Source organism: Pseudonaja textilis, chromosome 15 (assembly GCF_049901715.1).
Source record: "Pseudonaja textilis isolate UNSWEBS1 chromosome 15, rPseTex1.2, whole genome shotgun sequence".
In the NCBI taxonomy this organism is placed as follows: Eukaryota; Metazoa; Chordata; class Lepidosauria; order Squamata; family Elapidae; genus Pseudonaja; species Pseudonaja textilis.
In genome coordinates, this window is record NC_142004.1 from 11117312 (window position 1) to 11143052 (window position 25741).

Consider the following 25741-nt stretch of genomic DNA (forward strand, 5'->3'; position numbering starts at 1 on the left):
GGGATTAACCCCAAGTCAGCCAGGGCCTCCATAGAAATGGAGGACAGACACACGTTCCTGTAAATAAGAGAAACCCCTTTCAAGGACTGATCCCACGTTGTCTGCAATCCACCTGGGATTTGGGTGCAGCTCAGAAGACAGAATGAGAGCCGGTTTCTTGTCTTACCCAATCCATGACTGGCTGCAGACATAATTCAACACCTGCCCAGTTTCACCTGGGCTGGGTGAGTCAGAAGTGCTGAGCTCCAGCTAGTCCCCCTCAGGAAGGGACTTTGTGCCTTAAATGAAACGGCCCTTAACTCCCGTGGCCACCAGTCAGCTGGAAAAGTGGATTTGCCCTGTAAGCCAGTTCACTCAGTGCGTCCTAGCCGGCTTAACGGCTTACTAATAAATATCAGCGTCTGTGGCATCAGAATTTCAGTCAGGGCTTTCAGCTAAACTGATCAGATGGGACACATCAGCTTAGAGGTGCAGAAAATGCGGCTGAGCTGCTCTTTCAGAAGGACGGGCAGAACCATCCGGTCATGGCAGGAATTGAATCCTTCATCAGGGAGAATAGGGAGGCCTCCTTGGGGATTGGAGGCGGGGGGAGAACTCCTCTGTCCTTGCCTCTGCAATGCTCCCCCCTGGTTTGAACAAGGAGAAGTTCTGACTCTTAGAGCAGCCTCTCCCTTATGGCGATGTCCATGAGATGTCCCTCCTTTTGACTGTGACTCAGCCCAGCCCCACAATTAAGACCAGGGCACCAGAAATGGACTCCTATGGACAGAAGCAGCTTGACCTGACCAACGTTTGCACTGGAGGTTCAGTGACTCAGCCAGAGAGCATGAAAGGACGCCTGCCTTTTTATTACGGCAGAATGAGAGAAGGCAACTAGAGAAGGCCCATCCGGCTGAACATGTCAAATGCTAAAGAGAGGCCCCTCTTGGGCCCGTTTTTGGATCAGCACGGTCCGTTCTGTAGAAAGGAATGGGAAGAGTCTAAATTGAGACTGGTTACCCCCGCCCCCCCCGGCCAGACCTGACTTATCTGCCTCCTTTCCCTTGACATTCCGGGGGAGCCAGTGTCATCCTTGTCACTCTGTGCCATTGTTCACTCAATTGTGGCTGTTTTGGTTCGTTTCTGCTGTGTTTTTGTTGTTTTTTTGTACATTCATGCTTTTGTAACCAATATTGCCTGTGTTGCCCTAACCCTGTTAAAAACGATTCATAGACTTTCCTTGCCTGCTTGTTGCCCATCCCGGCTTGCTTGAACATCAGCGCTGCGACTGATAAGTCTGTTGGCTGTGCAAATGTTGGAGAAGCCCGTAACGGCAACAGCTGCTGCAACCTGCATTGGCTTGACGATGGCTGGGGAGACTTGGGCCCCTCTCGCTTTTCTGCTGAATCCATTTCTGCTTATTCTTTACCCTGAGCAGTTAGTTACATTTCTGGGGGGAAAGGACTGTTTGTGGGCAACAGACAAATCCATTTGCAGAACTAATTCCATCCCCCTCACCGCAGAGTATCCCCCAAGGCAGCGTTTCTCAGCCTTGGCAGCTTGAAAATGGCCTTTGCTGGCTTGGGAATTCTGGGAGTTGAAGTCCACCCGTCTTCAAATTGTCAAGGGTGAGAAACACTGCCCGAAAGTGACCAGGTCTGACTTATTCCCGAACCGGGCCTGCCATTGTATTGAAATAGGTCCGGCAATCTGCTTCAAGAAACCTCGGAGCTGAGTCAAAATTGGACATTCAGTCTCGTGCCCGCAACTGAAGAACTGGGACCGATGGATCCAGATCGGGATAGTCTGAAGCAGCGGTCTCCAACCTTGGCCCCTTTAAGACACATTGTGGACTTTAGCTCTCAGAATTCTGGGAGTTGAAGTCTACAAGTCTTAAAGTGGCCAAGGTTGGAGACCCCTGGTCTAAAACCTGACCGTTTTAACTTTACCATTTGTTGGGCAGTCATGCTTCTGTCCTGTTTTTCACCCAGAAAAGCCCATCATGGCTGAAACAGAGGGCCGGGCAGGGCAGGAACAACTGTTAGTCTTCACTCTATTGGAGGAGGCTTTGATTTCCCCGATGAATGCTTTTCTAATATTTCCTAAGGTGTATACAAAGCTTTCTGTTTGGATGCAAAGTTCAGAATGTTGAAGCGTTTCCCCTAAGTTTTATTTACTGCCACGGCACTCTGAGCAGCTTTAGAGTTTAGAGGATTCCTTCTTATAGGAGCTTTCACAACGAAGCTCTACCAGAAGCAGCTTACCACTTGCTAAATTTCCCAGTTTCTTAATGACCCTTTCCTCCTCTGGCTGTTTGGTCAGTAAGAAATGGCAGAGACAAAGCAGACAATTAGCTCCACTGCTTCCACTTTCCTGACAGGAAATAAAAGGTATTCATCATAACTGGATCAGCAGTTGTCAAAAAATGACAGAATAAGCTGAGATCTGCCGAACTCTGCCATTTAATTCTTAGCGGAAGTGGTCTTTTGTTTGAGTTACAACAGGCTGCCAAATCCATTTCCCCTAGTTTTTCATTCTAATTTTCAATTTCATTTTAATTAAATTAAATTAATTTTAATTCTAGTTTTAATTGTTGTGTGAATGTGATTGTGACAAAAAAAGTAAGATTTCATCCCTTAATGTGGGCTCTATCCTGTGTTGGACAGGATTGGGTTTCTCCTCTGGGGCTGGATTGACTTTTCACCCCTCCCTCCAAGCTTTCTGGACAGGGGGCGTGGAGAATAGAGCCACCAGCTCCTTTCCTCAATGTCCAAAGGATATTCTTCTCAAAGACCACCCATTTTTAATAAAACCACCCACTGAAATGGCAAGAATGGCCCCCTCCCCCAGAATGGGGTGTCAGAGTACATGGGTACTTTCAGCGGCCTCTCTTTCTAATTCCCCCTCCATTCCTACTAAGTTTGGACAAGTCTAAACTCAGCCAGATATTTATATATCTGTTTCAATACTACAGTACTTTCCAAAATACCATCCTCCAGTCTTGCAGAAAAAGCAGGCCACGTTGGCAATGGAAGTCATGGGCCCTTCGCTGGAGGGCAGGTTCTGCGTGAGAATACTTTCTATGCCACCCTTGAGGCCACCCTCAAATAGTTTAGGTTGGGTATTGGTACCTTATTCTGCCCCCCAATTACTAAAAGATTGATAGGAGCTGGATCAAGGAGCCAGAATTCAGAACAAACAGAAAGTTGCCTTCCCTAAAGATGAAAAATGACTGCTTAGGATGTTTCCGGCCTATGTTCATGGCTGGACTACAGGTGTGTGTGTGAGAGAGAGATTCCTAGAGAACTGCTACCTCCTGCCCTTGCAAGGAAACATCTGGGCAACCAGAGCCAATCTTTTATCTCCTAGTGTCAGAACAGACTAAATGGATTTTCACCAGGAAAAATAATTTATGGGGAATACTTTTGTTCATATCTGCATGTGTGTTTAGTGCAACCACAACTAAAAATGATCATTTCCCCAAAGTACCTTGCCAAAAAAAAAAGAATAAGAAGTTGGCTTACAGTCAGTTGTTCCTGCAAAATTTCCCTTTATGCCAAGCGTCAGTGTTGCTTGCTTCCTAGCTGTCCTGCATTTAAGATTAGTTTGGGGAGATTTTTGTCAGTCAACGTGGAGGAGATTAGCCAAACCAGGGGGGGGAAGAGTCAAATAGGGAATTAGTCTGGAGTCCCTACATAGGCACAAGAATCCCCTGAACCTTATCTAGTCTTACCCACAAGCAAACTGTCAGTCTTCTCCTACCTATAGGCTTGAGCAGGAAACCAGCTAATTGAGCTCTTCAGGTGTGGATCTGCTTGTTTGTACCTGACTGCCAATAACTGAGCAGCCTTGCTTGGTGGGAGTGGAACTTAATCCTAGACCTCCCTTTGAAAACGAAGGATTATTCATTATAAAATGCTAGGAAGATTTATTTGGGTGCAGCAGCATGTATGCTTGTTGAGGGTGGTGTGGTAGAGAGAAGGTACATTGCCAGATCCAGCTTTTACTTCTGAACGTTAGCCATTTGTGATTTCTCCAGTCTGTCCGGACAACTGCCCATTCTGTAACTTCTCAGCCATCCTCAGATGAGTTCTCAATTTACCCTTTCATATGATCATTTCCTTGCAAGTTTTAAGTGTCACTCTCATTGCTTGCTATACTGTGCACATCTGTATTTATAGCTTACTAATTGAAGATAAGATACCCGATAAAAAGGAGCATTTCCCCCCCAAAAGCTTGTAATGCAGGGGTGTCCAACCTTGGCAACTTTAAGACTTGTGGATTTCAACTCCCAGAATTCAAAGCTGGCTGAGGAATTCTGGGAGTTGAAGTCCACAAGTCTTAAAGTTGCCAAGGTTGGACACCCTGTTGTGATGCAATAGCTGCTTCCCTGTTTAAGGAGCCACGGCTCCTTCGCTGCAATGCCATAATCACCTGAAGGCGAAGACCTTTCAAATATCCTTGCAGTTACAATTATTTCTAGCCGAAAGTTTTAAATTGAAGAAGTGTTAGTTGGGCTGCAAGAGGAGAGGCCGCGTGCTGAAACAAATGAGTGGGTGTGTTGCTCTTTGCGCTTACTAGAAACTGGGTGCCGAAATGGAGGGGGTGGGGAGAAGAGGGGGAACAGCAGCCGCTGCCTGGAAAAAAAAGGGGGGTGGGGTGTTGCCGCCAAAACACCATCTCACTTGGTTCCATTTCTCCTGTGCAGACAGGAGTCAGGACAGCACAGCGGTGGGGCTCTCGGACTCCAATTCCACCCAGGACACCTTTACGGAGCTTGCCAGCCTCCCGGACAGCAACAACAAGAAGACTTTTCCGGAAGGGAGGCCCTTGGCTCCTTGCTCGGACACCGCGGCACCCGGGAAAGAGAGCCTGGCACCCACAGAGGACAGGGGTAAGTTGGGCAAGGCTGGAGCTTTCGGGCCTTGTGCCAGGGAAAGAAAGCCCCCTTCCTGGGCTTCTACTGCTGGAAGCGGAAGGCAAAGCTGAGGCCGGGGGCGCCTCTCCGCTCTCCTCCTGTCTTACCTACCGGGCAGTTTGGGGGGATTGGGGTGACCTTGCCTGTTTCTGGCCCCTCCAGGAAAGCTGGAAGACCCCCTGGGCAGCCCTGACGCCTGCCGTGCTGCGGAGCCGAAGCCCCCTCCCCAGGGACCTTCCAAAGCCTCTGTTCCCCCGCTCCCCTCCCAGGGGGACCCCAAGAGACCAGCCGAGCCCCTCTGCACCAGCCAGTTCGCCCAGGGCCTCCCCGCAGACCTGGAGGAGCAGCGCACTTTCCTGACCGAGCGCTGCACCGCCGCCTTCCACCTCTGCCTCAGCCGCTTCCCCCAGCATTACAAGAGCCTCTACCGCCTGGCCTGCCTCTATGCCTGCAGCCCCACCCATAAGGTAGTGTGTGGGGGCTGGGAAGGGCCAAGGGTCTGCAAGCGTAAGGGAGAGGGGAACAAGGCAAGAACGATTCACCTTTCACCGAAGTAGAAAACAGGCCAGGACCCTTGGAGGGCTCTACCTGCAGAATAAACCTTGGTAACAGGAATGGATTCAGGCCCAAAACAAGGCGGGGAGTCCACGAGGGCAGCACTAGGCAGGGCAGCTGTGCCAGCAAAGCCCCTCTGCCAACTTCCTGCTCCCTGGGACTCTGCTGGCCCCTGATTATAACTCGAAGGGGGACTCTTAAGGACTAGAAACCTAGCCTCAACGGGAAAGAAAGATAAAAGATGCCCCAGAAGCCTGGCTTCTTTCCTTCTGACATACATACCGTACTGGGTTTGACAAAACATCATCCTTTTCTTTGAGGTGTCTTCCCAGCCCGTGCAGAGTGGCTTTTTTCTGGAAAGGGTCCCGCATACCGGACTCCCCCTCACCCCTATTGCTGGCCACCTTCATTAAAACCAGCATTGGGCCAAAAAAAGGGAGAACTGCGGACACCCGGCCTCCCTTTCTCCCGGCCACAAAAGAAGGCAGTGGCCAGCCTAGCCACACGGGCAGCACCTTAAGAGAGGCCGGGACTCTGAATGTTACCCCTGCGCCCCCCTTGGCTCCCCTTCCAGGCAGGGACATTCTGCACCAAATAACAGGGAGAGGTGAAAACCCACCTTCCTCGTAGTAGCCAGAAGAGCAGGAGTGAGAGTGCTGAGCGTCTCTGGGACACCTCGTCAGCAGGAGAAAGGCCTGGAGGGGATGGAGAGTCTGCTGTACCCTCCCAACGAGGAAGGGGACGTGTGGTTCTGAAGAGCCCCGGTTACCCCCCTCTTCCCCCCCCTCCCAGCCTTTCGGCTTTGCCTGAAAGTGGTACCTTGGGGAGCTTGGAAGGAGTGAGGGGCGGGAAGAAGGGACGCAGCAGCTGTCACCCACCGCTCTGGCTTCTCCTTCCTGCCAACCAATTTGTTCTTTTCTTGCACTCTGTCCTATATAGAATCTGCCGTGGGCGCGTGATGTGCTGCTAGGCAGCAGTCTCCCCTGGCAGCAGCTGAGGCACATGCCAGCGCAGGGTCTCTTCTGTGAGAGGAACAAGACCAACTTCTTCAACGTAAGTGGGCCGCCTGCCCGGGCTGCAAGCAGGGCGCTTTCTCTGGCTTTTCCCCGTGGCTTGTTTCCTTTGCCTCGGGCGAGGCTCCAGGCAGGCAGGCCGGCTGGCCAGGCCAGGCCTTCTCTGCCCTGGGAGTTGCGGCTCCCGAGCCACCTGCAGGGCCTCGGGCAGCTCTGTCTGGCCTCTGACTTGGCTGAGCGGAACAACATTGCTACAGGGACGAGGTTGCTTTGGTCAGAGCAGTACCTGTTCACCCCCTCATCATCACCCCACACCCCCCCAGAACGAGGCATTCCATATCCCTCTACTACCAAGGAACTAATGGCAGGAATTTGGAAGCATTTCAGCCCATGGAGAGCGAAGAAACATTTAAAGTTGATGAGGATGCTGTCCCCAAAGTCATGGCCTTGAGAGCAGTTGATGTGAATGTGAAGTCCAGTTCCTGGAAATGCCGTTGTGGGCGGAGAGTCAGGCTCGTTTGTGGCACAGGAGCTGCGTTGCCACTTTTATACCCTTCGGGGTTTTACCCTTTAGATCAGGGGCCCCCAACCTTTTTCGAACCAGGGACCGGTTTCACGATTATTTATTCTTCCACGGACCGGTACCTGAGTAACGTGAGACTCCACCGCCATTGGGACGGCTCTTCGTTCGAAGCCGCCCCCCCCTTCAACGAAACTAAGGCGCAAGCACCCAAATGCCGCTTTCCAACCTAAAACCCGGAAGCAACCGAAAACCCGCAAGCGCCGCCGAAACAAGATGGCGGTGGCCAAGCTTTGCGGCCCGGTAAAAAATGATCCACGGACTGGTACCGATCCGGGGACCGGTGGTTGGGGACCCCTGCTTTAGATGAACTATAGACAGGATGTTAGCCCCAGCAGCTCTCCAGGCCCTGGTGCGGAGAGGTTACAGGGAGGGAACCGAGAGTCCATCTTCCACTCAGCTCCCATGTGATATAAAGGGGTCTCCCATGTGAGGAAGGGAGCCGCCACTCCCAGAGGCTTATGCCTTTCAGTCGCACGGAAGGGCAGCTGCAGATGCGCCTAAAAACGTCAAAAACGTGGAGGCTTTCTTGCTTTACTGTTTCAATTGGCCCTGGTTCCGAAAAAGTGAGAATGGAACATATGGATGATAAGTTTCCAGGAAAAAAAATATATATATGGAAATCCGTAGTTGTGTTTCTACGAACCCCATGATAGAACGCCAGAAAGCCCCACAGGAGCCCCCAATCTCTTCCCTTTGGATAGGATCCATTAATTTTTTTTCTCTCCCCTCTCTTCTTTGGCATGGAAAGGGATGGAATCAGAGCTGGAAGGGACTTGGAGGTCTTCTAGTCCAACCCCTGATGAGGCAGGAAACCCTATACTGTTTCAGACCAACGGTTGCCCAGTCTCTTCCTAAAACTTCTGGAGGCAAATTGTTCCACTGATTCATTGTTCTTACCGCCCGGAAATTTCTCCTTAGTTCTAGGTTGGTTGATTGATTAGTCTTCAGGTGCTTTGGAGAATAGCTTGACTCCGTCTTCTTCTTCGTGCTAGATATTTAGATATTGGAAAACCGTTGTCATGTCAGCCCAGTCCTTCTTTTCATTAAACTAGACATACCCAATTCCAGCAATTCCATTCTTTATATGTTTTAGCCTCCAATCCCCAAATCATCTTTGTTGCTGTTCTCTACATTCTTTTCCAGAGCCTCCATTTGTTTTTTTACATTATGGCAACCAAAACGATGCAGTATTCCAAGGGTGGCCTTGCCAAGGCTCTATAAACCAGTGTTAGTACACTTCACTTGATCTTGATTCTATCCCTCTGTTAATGCAACTTAGGATTGCATTGGCTTTTTGGGCAGCTGCAGCACGCTGACGGCTCATATTTAAGCGATTGTCCACTAGGACTCCAAGATTCCTCTCCCAGTTAATACTATTGAGTGAGGTACCACATACCCTGTACCTGGGCATTTGGTTTTTCTTGCCTAAAAGTAGAGCCTTCCTTTTTTCACCATTGAATTTCGTTTTGTTAGATAGCGCCCAATCTTCAAATCTGTCAAGATCCTTTTGTATCTTAAGCCTGTCTTCCGGGGTGTTGGCTATTCCTGCTATCTTGGTGTTGTTTGCAAATCTGACGAGTTCCCCATCTAGCCCTCGTTGAGTTTGGTTGGTCAGCCAGTTACGAATCTATCTGGTGGTGATGCTAATCTAACCCACATTTTTTCTATCTCATCAAGAAGTAGGTTGTGGTTTTCTCTATCAAAGGCCTTACTGAAGCCCAAGTAAATTATATGCACAGCATTCCTCTGGTCCACTAATTGTGTCACTGTCAAATAATTCGGTAAGATTTGTCTGGCCTGATCCATTTTGTCAAAACCCGTATGTTGGCTTTTAGTGATGATGGTTGTGTTTGCCTCTAAGTGTTCACACTTGCTTGCTTATCTTATCTTTTCCGGAATCTTCTTAGGTATTGAGGTAGTCAGGCACTGCCTTCTTCTGCCTCCTACTCAGAGGTGGCCTCAGGGCACAAGTGCGAACTTGAGAAGGAAGGGCCTTTGATAGCTTTAGTCCAACAGCTGGACTTCTTTCTAAAGGCTGAGCCGGAGCCCCCGGTCAGTCCAGAACTAGCAGAACTAGCAGGCCAAAGTAGCGTGGGGTCTTTGTCTGCCTGTCTAATGCCACCTGGGGGTCTTTATGGGCTGCCCAAGGTCCCCTCCTAGGAGGAACAGAGGCAAAGTCAGCAAAGATGGGAAGGGGAAACCGTGGGGTCCAAGAGCCCAGAGTCTTGCTTGGGTTGAAGTGGAGCCTCTTGCACCCACCCACAGCTCCCGCAGCTTCAGGGCACTCAGGCGTTGAGACGGTGAGTTGGATGAGTTCACCCAGCCGCTTCGCCTGCGTGTGAAACGGGAGCGGAAAGAGGCCTGAGGCCTGCACCCCTGGCAAAGGAGGCTGCAGCGTTCTGGCCCATCAGCAGGGGGGTGGGGAACCAGCCCAAGGGTTCACCTCCCAGAGCCGGTCCAGAAGGATACCGTGATTGATGGTACTGAAAGCTGCTAAGGGGGAGGAGGCACCACTCCCTCCGCAGGTCAGCCCAGGGTCTCGACTCAGGCCACCCTCTCTACCGCCTTCCCCCCAGAAAGGGAAGGCTAGGGAAACGGGATGAAAATTGTCCAGAAGGATGGGGCCTAGGGATGGCCCTGCAGGTCTCCCTAAATAGCCAGTGGGACCAGCCCTCCCTTAAACTCAAGCGCAGGCCTTGACCAGCCCCAAAGGGCCCAGGCCGCTTCCTCGGGATAGGGTAGCTGCTTCCCAAAGTCTGGGAAAGGGAGCTGGCTTTGCTTGGGAGCAGCAACTGAAGCCCCGCACTTAAGCCCGGTGAGAAGGGGGTGAATCGTGATCGCCTGGCTTCCCCCCCCCCCGTCCAAATGAAGGGAGGGCAGAACCAGCGCTTGGGCCCCAAGATAGGCAATGTTCCCCCCCCCCCCTCAATCTGCTGCTCGGACAGGAGCATCCAGACCAGTTGGACCCCCCCCTCCCCCGGCAGAGGGGAAGCACGAAGCGCTGCTGCTGCTGCCAGGGGCCAAAGCGCTTCTGGGCGAAGAGCGAGTGAGGTTGCTGCTGTGGGGGTGTCATGGCGTCCCCCGTCCCCCCCACTTGCCCCCTCAGCAATGCAAAAGTGGTTATTTTGCTCATTTGGCAGGATATTTTTTTTATCTGAAAGAGAATTTCAGTTTTAAAACGGGATATAGGTGTAAAAACAGACCCAAACCCTGTGCTTCCCCATCTGGTCAAAGTGGGGGTGTGTGTGTTAAATTCAGTGGGAATTCCCCCTCCGGAAAAGAAAACCCGGCGCCCCATCATCCCCTCAAGGTCAGGGATTGGGGGGTCCTCCTTCAGGAGCTCCCCGCTTTCTGCCCAAGGCCTGTGCTGGGTGGGTGGGGGGGGGGGACGCGTGTGGTGCCTGCAGAGGAGCCCCCGCTCAGCCCCGCTTTCCCCCGCTCCGGGCCCTCCTGCTCGAAGGGGAGCGGGGAAAGCGGGCGCGGGCGCGGAGCCGGAGGCGCCGTTTTCGCAGCCTCGTAGCGGCCGCGCCGAGCAGGTGCCGCCGCGGGGTGGAAGGCGCCGTCTCCCCGAGGCGATCCAGGCGTTGCAGCGGCGGGCACAAGAGCGCAGCGCCGCCGCCCTCCTTGGGCTCCCGCGGGGGCAGCGGGCCGGGCGGCGCGGCCGGTCGCGGCTTCTCTGCCGGGGAGGTAGGCGGCGCGCGGGACGGGCTTCGCGGGACGGGCCGAGGCGGGCAGCGGCGGGGCGAGCCGTTCGGGTGAGGCCGCGGCCACTCCGTCCTCCTCCTCCTCCTCCTCCGGCGGCCGCGGAGCCACGCACGGGCGCCGCCCGGAAACGGCCGCGAGAGCCCCGGCGGCGGAGGAGGCAGAGGCGGCGCCACAACATCCACCCACCTCCCGCCCGCGCGCGCGCCCGGCCCGGCCCGGCCGTTGCCGCTGCCGCTCTTCGGGGACTGGCGAGGCGGGGGCCGCTGATTGCGGCCGGCCGACATGGTGAGCGGGCGGGCGGGCGTCGGCGGGGCGAGGGCGGTGCGACCGCTCCCGGCAAGGAAGGCGGGCGCGGGCGGCGGCGGCGGCTGAAGGGCCGGTAGGCCGGTGTCGCCGCCGCCGCGCTCGCTCGCTCGCTCCCTTCCTTCCTTCCTGGGCGGCTCCGTTTTGAATTGCGACCGGGCGCACAGAGAGCGGCGGCCCTCCCGGCCGCTCTTCGCGGACGCTTCTCGGTGCCAGGAGATGCTGGCGCAGCCGCCGAGCCCGACTCGGGCATCCGGAGTCACCGGCCGTGGAGCGGCCCTGCCTCGCCTCCAAGCCGGATTCCAACGCCCGGAGGACCAAGAGCTGCGGGGAGGCGGCGGGGGGCGGGGGGAGCTTTCAATGATGGGAACCTCAGGATCGCCGGGCCCAGCCGGGTGAATAGTCTCCCGAGTCCCCGTGGAGCAGCCAGCAGGTGTCCCGGCCCTTAAGACACCCTCCAAGGCAACCTCCGCCGACCGACGGGCCTCCTTTGCATCCTCAGCTGCCCGTTTCCACCTCTGGGTGCAGGACAGGCCCCTCCATTACCTCCCCTGAATTAGCTTTTATTAATTAGCTGGATTGTTTTATGAATTAGCAAGACCTGGTCCTGGTCTTGCCCCATTATTGGCGGCAGCTTAACCAACATTTGCTGTGGTCTCTCTCTCTCTGTTTCTTCCACGACTGACCACACTTGGCTAGGACCCAAATCATCAATCAGACAAGTCCTCTCCCTTTCTCTCTTTAAGCTTGAATAGCTGAGTTCAAATCACAAGAGTAGATTTTCTGCAGGCCCACATGCCTTGCGCTGGGTAAGGCGGCTGGCGGCGGTGAGCAAGATCTCTCCAGTGGCCCAGCTGCAGACTAGATGGGGGAAGCCAGCCTGTCCAAGAGCCTGTCCAGTCCTCTGCCTGCCAGCGTCCAAGAGGGACGAGCATGGCCCGTTAGTGAAGGTCTCCTCTTCCTCCTCCTCCTCTTGCTTCCTGCACAGGGAATTTGGCGCATCCCCGTGGATGAAATCGACCGTCCCGGTAGCTTCGCCTCTCATATGAACCGCTCCATTGTCCTGCTGTTGAACGTGCTGTCCCAGCTCAAAGATTACCACACTTTGCTGAAAATCTCCTCTATGCTGCAGAGGACCCCCGACCAGGGAAAGTGAGTGCCCTGTTCCCTCCGCCGCGAGGGGGCTTTGTTGGTGGGGGAGGAGGTCCCAGAGATAACCCCACGGGAAGGGAAGGGAAGGCCTTCTTGGTAGCATTCCCAAAACCAGAGGTGGCTTTCCTTGGGTCACCTGGGCCTTCCTGAGCTGGGACTTGAGCTTTGGGGTTGGGAACCGCAAAGAAGCAAAAAGAAACCAACAAACCCGCCCTGGAGATCAGAGCTTAGGAAAAGCCACGGGCTTCTGTGCTGCACCCATTGTCTTGTTTCTGCCTCTGATTAACGCTACTGGCGCTTTCTCCAAGTTGTCCAAAGTATTTTGAATAGATGACACTGGACCGAAGCTTTCTTTGGGGAGAAAAGGCGGCAGTTGGGCCGAGCAGGGGGAAGTGTTTGTTAGCAGCCTTTGCAAGTTGGTAGCACAAAGATTTTTTTATTTTATTTTGATAGAAGTGGAGCCCTGTCAAGGGATCATGTCTGGTCGTCAGGGCAAAGTTTCATCCTAAGGTTCTAACAGGCCAGGCCAGTTCCAGGAAGAGGAACACGAACCCTCCTCCGTTTGTCATCCGCTTCTTGGGGATGACAGGAGGCCAGAAATTGTCCCTTCGAGGCTTTTAGTCTCGGAGGCTCTGTTGCCATTTGGAGTCGTGTGGTTTTAACTTCAGCCAGGCGACTCTGTAAGCGAGTCTGTGGCTGAGGGTAGAAAGCCTCGCTGAATATAAAACCATGGAAGGTTTTAGTCCACCCGCGACTGAATCCGAGTGGCCGCTGCCCTGTAAGGTGGGCCTGGGAGAACACGATGGTGCCCCGGGGAGTGTGGCAGGCAGCTCGGATCCCCTTGAAAGGATGGGCAGCCCCTGCATCTAACCTGCTCGGCGCCTCCTTTCCACACTTTGCAGGAAATACTTGCGGGATGCGGATCGCCAGGTTCTCGCCCAGCGCGCCTTTGTTCTCACCGTGATGGTGCTAGAGGACATGTTGCATGAGCTCACCGAGGTAAGTCTTCCCGTGCCGCCCACGATGATGCAGACTCTTGTGGCGATCCAGCCAGCTAACTCTGTTTGCCTCGAAGGTCTCCGAAGATCAAAGCGGCCAGTGCTGCGACGTTTTGGAGACAAGGATGACTACCGATGTCTTTCACAAGGCGAGCGCGGAGGATGGTCAGGAACCCCTGCCCCCAAAGGCAGCCTTGTCCGGACGGGAAGGGGCATCTTACAGCACTGAGGATGTGGCCCAAGGAGAGGGACAGGACCAGCCTCTCACGGCCATGGAGCCAGATGAGGGCAAGCCGGAAAAACCCCGAAAGAAGCGTCTCCGTCAGGCCCTGCTGAACCCATGGAGTGCGACCCCTTTGCTGCTGAGCCTGAAAAAATGGAGGCCTTCTCTCTCTATCCTGAGGCGGCCCAGTTGCCCCCTGGCAAGGTCTGCAAGGACAAGGCCCCCGAGAGCCAGACCACGGCAGAGCTGTCCCTGGAGGACTTAAGCATCAGCTCCAAGCACCAGCAGCTGGAGGCAGGGAAGGGCCAGGCCGGCCCCACAGAGGAGACTAGCCAGAAGGCCAACCGGAAGAGGAAGCTGGCCGGGGACACGGAGTCGGGGAAGACCCTCCTTCTGGACGCCTACCGCGTGTGGCAGCAAGGGCAGAAGGTCATGACCTACGACCTGGGCAAAATTGAGAAGATCATGTCTGAGACCTACATGCTCATTAAGCAAGTGAGTCAAGGGCTCATGAGGTCTTGGCTTGCAATGGCGCCCTTAGCTGTCCTCTTGGCAGACTCTTACTAGTTTCACCCCAGGGTGCGCCACAAAGACCTACGTTTTAGAAATAAGTGATCCACCCGGATCGTCCTTAAGTAAAAATAAGCAAGCACTGTCCCAACTGAAACCAAAAACCATTACAAAAAAGAAGCAACGTAGACAGCCGTGAAAAAGGCAGGCTGTCCCCAGAGGGGTTGTCTCGGAGGCAGATCCAGTCTTTGTATCAAGAGAAACCAGCTGAGCCCCTCCTAGGAGAGAGCTTCGCCAAGCGGGGAGCCTGAGATGACGGTTCTGGGGATCCCAGGCGGGGCTGGTGGAATATCTTTTAGGAAGCCCCTTCGGTCTCCTTTAACTCCCCCTTGTGATTTCTGCCCACAGGTTGACGAAGCGGCCGCTCTAGAACAAGCCGTCAAATTTTGCCAAGTCCACATTGGCGCTTCTGCCCAAAAGCAGGTAAGTCTCCGGCCGGCGTCTCCTCAGCCCGTGGGAGAGCTGCTCTGTGGCTGCTGCTGGGAGCCCAGTGAAGGAGGGGGAGAGCCCTGCCTGGTCCTGCCAGCCCCTGGAGTGGCTCTGCTGGGCTTCAGATCGGCCCTTCCCTTCCCTCCACACCAGAGTTGGCTTGCTCTGCGCCTCTTCGCCTCCCCAGCGGAGCCCCGGACGCTCCCCGAGGGGGTCCAGTGAGAGATGCAGAGCATCCAGTCTGCAAATAGCCCCCATGCGCTGGACAGCTGCTTGTTCTCAGGGTCCGTGACTCTGTTGTCCTGCGTTCGGGGTGTTTTATTGGAGGACAAAAAGAGGGTGTGTTGGACCGCCTGCCTGCCCCTGCTTCAGCCTGGGGTGTGCGTGTGTCAGAAATGTAGAGATTCCGATTGGGTCCCGGCTCGTCCTTGGGCTCAGTCTGAGGCCAGGTTACATTTGTGCCCGGTTCGTTTCCCTCTCGTTCCTTTCTTGACGTGTGTTCCTTATTTCTAAAGCACCCTGGGAGCAGCTGGCTCTTGAGGGCAGCCGCCTTTCCTCCCCACTCCCACAAGGCTTTCCTGAGAAAAGCCACGGGATCCTTTTACTGGGGCTCCAAAGGTGCCAGGGAGAGAGGTGGCATGGGGCTGCTGGCTCTGAGCAACGGTGGGACGTGGCCTGGCCACCTTTCACAGAAGGTGGCCCTTTGGGACCGATTCCGTGGCTCACGGTGCCTCCGTCACATCGCCTCCCAAGAGAAAGTTGCTCTCTCTTTTGGGGGGGTTGCATTTCTTTCTGGAGAGATTTGGGTTCGTAGCCACATCTCCCCAAATGCATCATTTAGGAGAAGGCAAGCTCGGTGCCTGGATTTTAGACGGTTCTTTAAGCCTGACCCATAGAGGCCTTTACGGGGTGGGGTGCAGAGTTAAGAAACGCACTCAGTAGAATTTGCCAGCGAAGTGGAGTTGGGCCCTTCGTGCCGTTACGAAACACACACACACACACACACACACACACGTCGCCCTGCCTTTCCTTTTTCTCTCTTCTAGTTGGCTGGAGATGCCCCAGCCACCCCGAAGCACCCCAGAGATAGCCGGGACCACTTCTTTGCAGCTGCCCCTAAGTCTCTGACACCCCCCATGGGGACCGCTGCGGACGCGACTTCCTCGGTTGCAGAAGCTCTGCCCAGACTGGCAGACCAGCAGAGCAAGCCCAAGGCAGCCTCGCCCTCCTCCTCCTCCTCCTCTTCTTCCACCACCGGCGGTCTTCTCCTGCCGCCGCAGGAGCCGGCAGGGGTGGAGAACGTCAAGGAGATACCTCCTACCTCCAGCCTCAAGCCTGGTGAGTTTTTCTCCTGTGAAGACGCTGCTTTTTGACTGCTTGGCCTGCTGCCTCCTCAGAGTCTCTTCCTGTGGTTGGTGGCAGTTGCTGTAAGCAGCCATGGGACTTCCTTCTCAGAATCGACTTGTTTGAAGTAGTCAAAGCTTCCCATTGCGTTGGATATTAAAACCCAGCTAAATTTCCAAGCACAGCAATAAATCTATGTGGGAGGAAGGCTTGAGAGCATCAATTGCTCCCCCGGGGCTTCCTTAAAAGCTGGCCTGGAAGGGCTGATGGGCCCCGGGGGTGGAGGGTCTCCCTTGCGGATCTTCACTGAGGAAAGTAGCCTTTAGACAAGATGGCGCCAAACCAGCTGAGGCTCTCAAGAAAACGGAGAAACGGATTCAGAAATGCCGTAGTAGCTGGAGGAGACGGCAGCTCTCGCTCTCCCTCTGTGTGTTGGAAAGGGGTTTCAATTCTGCACCACCTGCTGCTTCCAGACCGTTCCAAGGCAGCCTCACAGAGTCCAGCCTGAGGGCAGTTGGGGCAGGTAGTGGATTAGCAGCCCCGGCCATTCTGACCACCCAACAGTCTCCAGGAAGGCTCTGTCTTTCACGGAGGTGATACGCTGAGCAACTGCCAGTTTCCTATCCTCACAACATTCCTTTCATCCTGGGCAGGACCTATTGCCATTGATCAGGAATAGTTACAGTCTGTTGGCCTTGGGCCGCTAGTCAGTTTTTAAAAATGAACCTAATATAATCACCACTATCACGGTACCACTTATGCTCAGCCCTTGGGTGACTTTCTCTAGTGGCATCTAATAGAATAGGATGGGATGGGATGGAATAGAAACAGAAACTATGGAATGGAATGGAATTAGAATAGGAATAAGAATAGAATAGAATTGAATTCTTTATTGACCAAGTGTGATTGGACACACAAGGAATTTGTCTTGGTGCAAATGCTCTCAGTGTACATAAAAGGAAAGATACATTCGTCAAGAATCATCAGGTACAATACTTAATAATAGTTGGAGGGTACAATAAGCAATTGAATCATACTAGGAAACAGTCAATATAAATCATAAGGATACAAGCGACAAAGTTACAGTCATACAGTCACAAGTGGGAGGAGATGGGTGATAAGGAGTGAGGAGAAAATTAACAGTAATAGTAGTGCAGACTTTGTAAATAGTTAAACAGTGTTGAGGGAATTATTTGTTTAGCAGAGTGATGGCATTCAGGGAAAAACTCCCCTTGTGTGTAGTTGTTCTGATGTGCAGAGCCCTATAGTGACGTTTTGAGGGTAGGAGTTGAAACAGTTTATGTCCGGGGTGTGAGGGGTCTGTAGATATTTTCACAGCCCTCTTTTTGACTCGTGAAGCATACAGGTCCTCAACTGAATTATCTCTTCAACATCTCCTGAAATAAGCAGGGAATGAGACACACAATGTCCTACACAAACTATTTTGTGTGTGCGTATTTAAAAAAAATCAGGATTAACAGAGAGCAGTTTAGGGGCTGCACAAGCAAAATCCTCTTCTGAAATGTTTGGCCCAAGAAGGAGCAGCAGCACCAGGACATGATGCTCATCAAATGCCATGTCAGGATTCCAGGTAAGAGACCCACGTCAAGCAAAACTCGGAGGGAGATGAATTCTCAGAAGAATAGCTTTATTGGATGTATCATATTGGCACAGGTCTGGCGAAAACCAACTCTGGAGGTTCCTGTGGTTTTCACCTAAGTAAAGTAAAAGTTGTCACTGTCTCAAAACAGTCAGTCACATGGTCGGTCCAATCACAATGCTGTTTGGTTGCCTGGTGATATCACTCCACCTTCTTCTGGCCAGGTGTGAGAATCTCCTTGGTTCGCAAGAGAAAGTATTTTGTTTTGGCTACCAAATCCCAGCTGCAAGCCTGGAACTTCAAGTCCTTCAGCAGAGTCACGGCGGGGCAAGTCACATGAGGTCCTGGAATAGCTGCAGCTCTGACCATAGTGGGCCTCACCTGACTAGATTCAGTCTGGCATGCTGTGTGCATGAATCTGTCCACTTGGTCTCCTGCAAAGCCTCCTGGGGGTGCTTTGAGATCCCGCTGAAATTAGGACGATTCCTTAATAACAGGCTCTGCACATCGCACATAAAGGCTGCATTTCAAATAATCCCAGCGTGAGAATTGAGCCCAAGTTCCGCTCCAAAGCTTGAGCTAATTTTAGGTTTAGTTGATGCAGTCAAGTTAGCTGCCATTTTGGATTTTTACATGTCAGTTTTTCACGAAAGGCCGAGCATGGCTTAGTGCTCTGTAGCTGAAAATCCTCAGTTTTCCAATCTATGTCGGTCTCAGTTGGCAGTGTTCGCATACAGGCACATAACACGCTTTAACTGGTTAAAGTGTGGAGTCAAGACGGGATGGGATTGGCCCTTCTGGCTTCCCAGTTTGCTGCCATGCAAATGGTAAAGGAGGTATTTTTCAACATAGGCAAATTCAACGAGCTGGTAAAAAAAATAAGAAACGCTGCAGCAAATTAAATTCCAAACAACTGTGATTTCTGGATTCTCTTCTGTCCTTCACATGCATTCTTCTCGGCTGCTGCCTCTTAACCAGGATCGCTTGTCCCCTGTTCTCTGTGCCAATCCTGAAGAGACAGCAGGCTCTTGGACACCTAGGCAGCTCAGGGGCAAATAAGTCACCCTGGGGACTCTGCAGGGGCTCCTCTGCTGACCCTGGAGCTGACCAGTGGCGAGGGCCCCTCTCCCATTACCTGACCGTTGTGCCTGTTTGGTGCTTTGGCCTCGTGTGTGGACTTCCCTGGGGTTTCCGGATGGGCCGTTCCCGTAGCTGGCGCCGTTCATTTAGCAGCAAAGAAAACCGGAGCGGCCGTTGCCCGTGACTGCTCCCTTCACCCCTCCTCCTGGGTAGCCCCTGATGGCAAACGGGGATGCTGTTGAGCCATGCAGTTCCTGGTACTTGTGCATAGACAGGGTGAATATCTTGATCAGCACATAGGGGACAATATCCTGTACGGAGGGGTGTCTCTTTGTCTTAGCATGGCCCTCGTGGGATTGGCCTTCAGTCCAGGAAGCCCCTCCCCAGATGCTCCCTTGGGCAAAAAGGTGCAGGAAACAGCTTTCCAAAGCAGGGAAACCTGAACAGGGAGCCTGAGAAACGAAGGTGTTCAGAGCCTACAGCCTGTTTTAAAAAAATCAGGCTATTTCAAAGGGGTCTCCGCTTGATCCGGAAGACCCAGAAAGGTGCGTCTTCAACGCCCCTCCCCTTGAATGCTGGCCAGGCTTGGTGGCTCCTGAAGCAGGACCCAGGACTTCTGACACAGGGTCCCTCCACTTCTTGCTTCCTTTAACGGAATAATAAAGTTGGAAGGGGCCTTGGAGGTCCTCTAGCCCAACCCCTGGCTCAAGCAGGAGACCTTACACCGTTTTAGGCAAACGGTTGTCCCATCTCTTCTTAGAAACCTCCAGTGTGGGAGGTTTAAAACCCTCCTTTAAAACACCGGCAGTGAAGCATACGAAGTATGTTGAGACTTGGGGAAAAGGGCAGAGAAGAGCAACTAAAATGATTAAAGGTCTGGAGGTGAAAATACAGTTGCAGGATTTGGATACAGCTAGTCTAGTGAAAAGAAGGGCGAGGTGGGACATGATAGCCGCATTCCAGGATTTGAGGGGCTGCCCCAGAGAAGAAGAAGAGGGAGCCAACTTATTTTGCAAAGCACCAGAAAGCAAGACAAGAAGCCATGGAAACTAATCAAGGGGAGAACTAAGAAGCTTCCTAACAGTGAGAATAATTAATCAGTGGAACAGTCTTTTACAGTTGTGTTTTGGGGTAGGTTGGGGTATAGCTTCTCTTTGCGTGAAGACCGATGCAAAGAACGAGTTAGCTCTGCTTTCTCTCTGCTGCCTGTTACTTCCTTGCCATCTTCTCTCTTTACTGTGTCCTTGATTTTTTTTTTCTTGTTATTTATACGTTGGAAGAACCTTTTTTTATTATTATTATCTTTGACTTTTATTGCAGGTCTTTTTTCCATGTCTGAGCCTTTGCTTTCCTGAACTTCGTCTTGGCAGATTCTGGCTCTCTGCTGATATTCTGCCACAGTTGTGTTGTCCCTCTTTCCATTTTTTCTGCTTGTCCTCTTCTAGGGGTTTCCAGGCCTGTGGCGGAGAGTGGGGGGGTGGGGGAGCAGTTTACACCTGCAAGAGTCACCTTCACCCTGGTGGATCTCTTTCTTTGCGCAGACAAAGAAGAGGAGAGCAGATCGGAGCCCCTCCTGGCGGGAGTGCCGCAAGAATCCTCCGGCTGCCAGCCGATGAAAATGGCTGCCATCCTCCCCTCTTCTGGTCTGCCCCCCTGGCAGGTGGAGCTGGAGTCAGCAGGACAGGTGGGGGGTCCAGGTGAGGAAAGCCTCGCCCCTCGCTTGGTTCCATTTGGGGTGAGTGGGAAGGATCTACTGGCCACCCCCATTTTTGCACTCTGCCCTCCGGCCTTCAAAAGGAGGCTGAAGGAGCCGTCCGGAAGACCCAAGAGCAGCCAGCCTCTCCAAGGGGCACACAGACCCCCTTCAAAGAGACCCCTGGGGCTCACTTATGTTTTTTGGGGGGGCAGGCGGGGGTCTCTTAGCATCCAGTTCCAAGGCTGAACTCGCAGCAGATGGGCACCCCCTTGGGAGGCAAGTCAGCAAAGCCGGCAGCAGCCGAGTGAAGTCCCGCCCCTTGCCCGGTGTGCCAAAGCTCTTCATCCCTTCGTCCGTCTCCAAATTCCCCCCCGAGATCACCGTCACCCCACCAACGCCCACCCTCCTGTCCCCGAAGGGCAGCATCTCGGAAGAGACCAAGCAGAAGCTGAAGGTGCAGTCTGTCGTTGGGGGAGGGGGGGGAGGAGGTGGTGTTCTGGGCTGACAGGGCGGTGAGGAGGGGAAGCGGCAGAGAACGGCCCCCTCCCTCCAAACCGTGGGGTAACCGCTGGCTTTCTCCCGACGCATACAGAAGAGCTGCCATTTCTGCTCCGTGCTTGGGGCTAATCCTCCCCAGGAGAGGGTGGGTTTTTTTCCTCTGGGCCGAAGGGGCTTTTTCTGACGAGGGGCTCAGACTAGCAACTGACCACCACCCCCCTCCGCTTCCCAATTTCTTCTTCCGGAACAGTCTGCGATCCTTTCGGCCCAGTCCGCGGCCAACGTGAAGAAGGAGAGCCTCTGCCAGCCTGCCCTGGAGGTGGTGGAGACCTCCAGCCAAGAATCTTCCCTGGAGAGCGACTCCGAAGAGGAGGAGGGCGAGGAAGAGGAGGAGGAAGAGGAAGAGGAGGAGGAGGACAACGACTGCATGGACATCTGAAGCACCTGGGCTTCTCCCAGGGAGGCTGAGGGGGGTTGGACGGAAAGAGGGCCTGCCTGCCTGCCTGCCTGCCTTTCCCACTGGCTTGCTTGCCTCTGCCACTGCTGCTTCCACCCCCCCACCCCAGGATGGCATTGTGCCCCCCACCCTCCCTTCCCCGGGCCAGTAAACGCTGCTCTGGCAACCCTTGCCTGGCTCCGCTGGGGGGGGGAAGGAACCTCCCGCCACGGCTGCGCAGGGCCTAGAAGCAGCTGTGGCCCCCAACCCTTCGCCCTTCGCCCTCGCCTGCATCTCTCGCTGCTGCCTGAAAAGAAAACCCCAGACGAGCTGGCCGTCGGTTTGCATGAAGAGGCGTTGGTCGGTTGGGGCATCACTGGCCGAGAAATGGAGTGGTTTTCGGTACCGTTTTGATAATGTCTGTTTTTTTTTACAGAATGACACAAAAAGTGTATGTACATGCTTTGTTTTTTAAGTCGCTGTGGGGAGATTGGTCGCATATACACGGGAGACAGTGAAGAAGACCAAGAATTTTTCTACCGAATGTTGTAATTTGTAGCATAATTAATGCGAATCCTGCACAGGGACCAGGATGTGTGTCACTTAAGCCTATGTGGAGTTTTATCAGGCTGGGTTTCAGTCTGTTGGGGGAACCATTGTATAAAGGGTGCAATGTAGGGCTTTGTATAAATACACATTTTTCTAATAAAGTCAAAACACGTCTCCTCTTTGCCTCCCAATTCTTTCTGTCTGCAACAGGGGTGTCAAACTCCAGTCCACGGGGTGCTTAGATCAGGAAACGCCCCGGAAACAGCGAAGGTCTGGCCCGCAGCGCCTCTGCCAGGGAAAACCGAGCTCAGGAGTCTCCGAATCTTTTTTTGTATTGTGACCAGAACTAGATGCGCTCTTCCAAATGTGGTTCTACCAGCGCAAAGTGACACTATCACTTCCACGTAATTTTGATACTGTCACTCTGTTGATGTAACCTAAGAATGTGTTGTCTTTCGGGCAGCTCCAGGACACTGCTGGCTCACACTGAAGTGACTGTCCACTAGGACCCCTACGTCCCTTTCACAATTACTACCGTTTGACCAGGTACACCACCCCTTCTATCCTTATACATTTGCCTTCCCTTTCCTGAGTTTAAAACCTTGCGTTTCCCAGGACTGAGTTGCATTTCGTTGCATAGGGACCAGGGTTCAAATCTGTGGAGAGCCTTCTGAAGCTCAAGCCCGTCTTCCAAAGAGTTGGCTATTTCCCACAGCTTGGTGCCATCCACAAAACAGATGAGTCCCGCTTCTGTCTCCTCATCTAGGCCATCCAACAATCTCTGGGCCCCTGCAGAGCTTTTCTGCAGCGCTAGCAAGCAGTGGGCGTAGGCTTCCTCCTCTGGGCCTCGGGCTTTGTTCCTCATCCAGGGGCCAGTTCTGTCTGGCTTCTCTGACTCTTCCCCTGAATGAAACGGAGGGCACTCCGGGATTTTGAAGACAGCGCAAGGGAATCATAGAATCATTGGGTGTGTGTGTGTGTGTTGGGGTTCACTGCATTCACCACTTTGGTTGGGCTTCTTCTCCGTGAGGAAAGCTTGATGTTATGCAGAGGTGTCAAACTCAAGGCCCGTGGGGTGCTCTGACCTGGCCCGCAGAGCCACCCTGGAAACGGAGGGACCCCAACACGAGTGACATCTGGCCACGCGCATTCAGCGCCCCCCCCCCCCAAGTCAAATACAACCGTAATGGGTCCCTCCATAGAATCGAGTTTGACACCCCTGTTGCAGAAGGTCTCGTGGGAGAATAGATGGAATGCTAAGAATGTTTTTCCATCTTTAAAATGGAATGTTTAAGTCTGTTTTTTTTCCAAGTAGAAAAACCTCTGACAAGTCAGAATTGATTCACGCCTGGCATTTGGGCCGTTGGCAGACAAGAGATTTTCTGGGAGGTTTATCTTGGATAAACAAGCAAGCCAGCATGGATTGAGGCTACGTTTTATAGGTCTCATTGTGGGATCTAGATTCCTAATTCTCTTATTTTAGGAGCTCTTTCGCCTGAAAAAGCAATAGTAAAATAACCACATACAATTTCAGGTTAAAGGTGGCACGATAAGTGAGCTAGGAACCTTTCTCATAGGACCTGTGTTGGAATATGTGCGTGGTTGTTAAGCAAAGGAATGACCTCTTGTTTCACTTTGGCGCCCTGTAAATACCCCCGTTCTCCAAAGGGCCATATGGGCAATTAAAGAGACCTGAGCATGAAAGGGCTCCGTTAAATAGTCAGGGAATGATCTCCTGGGCCAAGTACCTCTTAAGAAAACTCACATTAAAGGGAGACAAGCTATCAATGTGCACCACATCAATAGGTATTGAGCAAATTAAAAGCTGTTTTCTTCCACACATTAGTTCACTTTGCTGTCTAAAAAAAAAAAAACATTGAAAAGCTAAGCACTCAAGTGGGGGAGCAACCACAGAGAAAGAGTGACTTTTTTCCCCACAGCAATTGTTTTCATCTTTCTCCTCCCAGACCCCGTTTGATCTCCACGCAGCCGTTTCTACTTGGTGGCGCACTTCCTCACAACGGAATCGCCTGCCCTTCCAGCTCATCGGCCCCAATTGCTGCAAGCAAGATGAAGAAACAAGCCTCCAAATTCTTGGAAGATTCACCAGATCCTCATTTACTCATTCCAACTTCGATCAGAAGGGAGAATGGAAATTCTTCCTGAAAAGATAAATATTTGGCCCGAGATCTTCCCATTTTCCTGTCTGTGTAAACTACTGTTGGGAGAAACGCCCCTCTGGGTTCAGTTCCAAGTGGGGAAGAAAGACACTGGAAACATGGAGGCTGTTTGGAAAGATGGTTTAATGGTGGACAGGACCACATGGTTTGAGGTCCTGGGCAATTGAGCCCATGGGTAAGAGAGAGAGAGAGAGATTTATACCGTCTCTTGGGCTTTGAACTTGCTTCCTGTTCCTGTGGGAAGGGCATGTGTTCTGATTGGTTGTGTCAGAGCGTTTGGCAGTGTGACTACCTTTATGAGATAACCCAGGAGCAAAGTACAGCACACAGAGACTTAGACATTAACAGTGGTTTAATATACAACAGATATATACAGACAATATACATGTGGTAGGCAAAATACCTTTACAAGCAAGCTTTTCTTCTTCCTAACACACAGAGAACTTCTGCACTGAGCACTGGCCACAAGGAAAGAGAGGTATGCCCTCTAATGGCTTCCTTTTATATACACACCTCTTAGGGGCACTTTACTCTCCAGCCTTAAAGGGAAAATACTCATACTCTGCTGAATCGCTCTTGTTACATCAGCCAGACTTACATCAGCTTCACAGCATACAGCAGCTATTCTCTGCTGGTCAGTTCTTAAACCCTAATTTAAGGTTAACAGGTTGTTAGACTCCCATGGGGCCATGCAGGGGTAACTTTGTAGGCTGTCTTGAATCCCAAGGTCCGTTGAATCTTGCTGGGTGGTGCAATCTTCCCAGGGGCCGTGAGGTGAGATGGGTAGAAGGCTAATCCTATGATGTCCTGAGGGTGAAGGTCTTTGTTTTGTAGATAAGCTGGCCCAACATTTTGTCTTGTAGATAGGTTGGCACCAAAATATCGGCTTGGGAGAGAGCTGAGGCTCTGAGTTTATGTCTTTAGAAACATGCTTCTTCTTTAGGGAAAATATAACATTCTGCCTTTTTAATATTTCCTAGAATATTTCATTTTTTCCAGGAGAAGGATGGCTGCTAACTTTCTACACTACTGAAAAAGTATCTTTGGTGTTTGGCCTTGGTGATATGGCACGCTCAATTTTAAACACCCCCATAATTTTAGCCAAAGTAGGGAGGGGAGAAACCCACAGGATTAATGGCCTCGGTAAGCTAAGCCGAGGGCTTAAATTCAACCCACCCACAGACCCACCTCACATCTCTGTTTTTGGAGGAGGATCCCCTGTAGCCTTGGCCTCATTCAAGTCCACCCTGCAGTCGGCCTAAATTCATCCCTTGGTTGCAAGATTGGAACTGGGTTTTCTGGCTTCTTCAACAAAATATTTAGCACATGAGTGATCACATATCACTTACGATCTTGGAAATAATGTGGTGAATCTGGCATTTGCCAAGGTCCCGCTGGCCTGTGGAGGCTGCTGTGAAATGCTGCTTCTCCATTTCCGCCACCGGTCACTGTCTGCCAAGGGAAGCCAATCCCCTGATCTCCATGGAGACATCGGCTGGGGTTTTCTTTGGTTAGCCTCCTGAGAAGGCAGGCTCAGGATTCAGAGAGAGACAGACCTGAACACCAGGCCCTTTTCTCAACTGTGCGTTCAGCAGAGAGGCAAGTAGGAACACCGATCAGGCAGAATGGTGGGCAGAAGAATCACCAACAGCTGCAACAGCTGCCAGAATAGCTAATGCAATGCTGGGCTTGAACAATGCTGGGATAGACAGCGTGGAAGGGGACAGTTCCGTTCTACTCTCCTGGAGCTGGTTCTGGTGGCCACAGATAAGGAAAAACACTGAAGACCAGATGAAAGAACCGGGTATGTTTAGCCTAAAAGAAGAGAAGGTTGGGGAAAGATTGGTGTTATCTTTCAATCTTTATTCTCTGCAGCTCTTGAGGGCGGCTGAAGAACCTTGATGGGCGGAAGCTTCCCGCGGGAGATCCA

At 52.5% G+C, this 25741-nt stretch overlaps 2 protein-coding genes across 2 annotated transcripts in view; both read left to right on the plus strand.

Moving 5' to 3' along the window:
- LOC113447078 (calcineurin-binding protein cabin-1) overlaps window positions 1-21805 on the plus strand; it is a 68142-nt gene extending 46337 nt beyond the window's left edge. The window contains exons 26-35 of the mRNA XM_087913515.1: window positions 4688-4873; window positions 5060-5364; window positions 6392-6505; window positions 12045-12208; window positions 13111-13924; window positions 14348-14422; window positions 15475-15766; window positions 19994-20149; window positions 20361-20602; window positions 20897-21805. Of these exons, the coding sequence (XP_087769641.1) occupies window positions 4688-4873; window positions 5060-5364; window positions 6392-6505; window positions 12045-12208; window positions 13111-13435 (1094 nt within the window). The 3' untranslated portion in view covers window positions 13436-13924; window positions 14348-14422; window positions 15475-15766; ... (1 more) ...; window positions 20361-20602; window positions 20897-21805. The remainder of the gene's footprint in view (window positions 1-4687; window positions 4874-5059; window positions 5365-6391; window positions 6506-12044; window positions 12209-13110; window positions 13925-14347; window positions 14423-15474; window positions 15767-19993; window positions 20150-20360; window positions 20603-20896) is intronic.
- Window positions 13547-21805, plus strand: LOC148124651 (calcineurin-binding protein cabin-1-like). The gene is made up of 6 exons (XM_087913514.1): window positions 13547-13924; window positions 14348-14422; window positions 15475-15766; window positions 19994-20149; window positions 20376-20602; window positions 20897-21805. The coding sequence occupies exons 1-6, from the start codon at window positions 13547-13549 to the stop codon at window positions 21083-21085; spliced, it is 1317 nt and encodes a 438-aa protein (XP_087769640.1). The 3' UTR covers window positions 21086-21805.
- Window positions 21806-25741: the final 3936 nt, after the last annotated feature.

What these genes read in the sequence shown, in the direction of transcription:
- LOC148124651 (XM_087913514.1), top strand. Translation starts at nt 13,547, where the DNA reads ATGGAGTGCGACCCCTTTGCTGCTGAGCCTGAAAAAATGGAGGCCTTC. An exon ending in CCTACATGCTCATTAAGCAA is followed by an intron (nt 13,925 to 14,347) that starts GTGAGTCAAGGG and finishes TTCTGCCCACAG; the next exon opens with GTTGACGAAGCGGCCGCTCT. An exon ending in AGGACAGGTGGGGGGTCCAG is followed by an intron (nt 20,150 to 20,375) that starts GTGAGGAAAGCC and finishes GGGGTCTCTTAG; the next exon opens with CATCCAGTTCCAAGGCTGAA.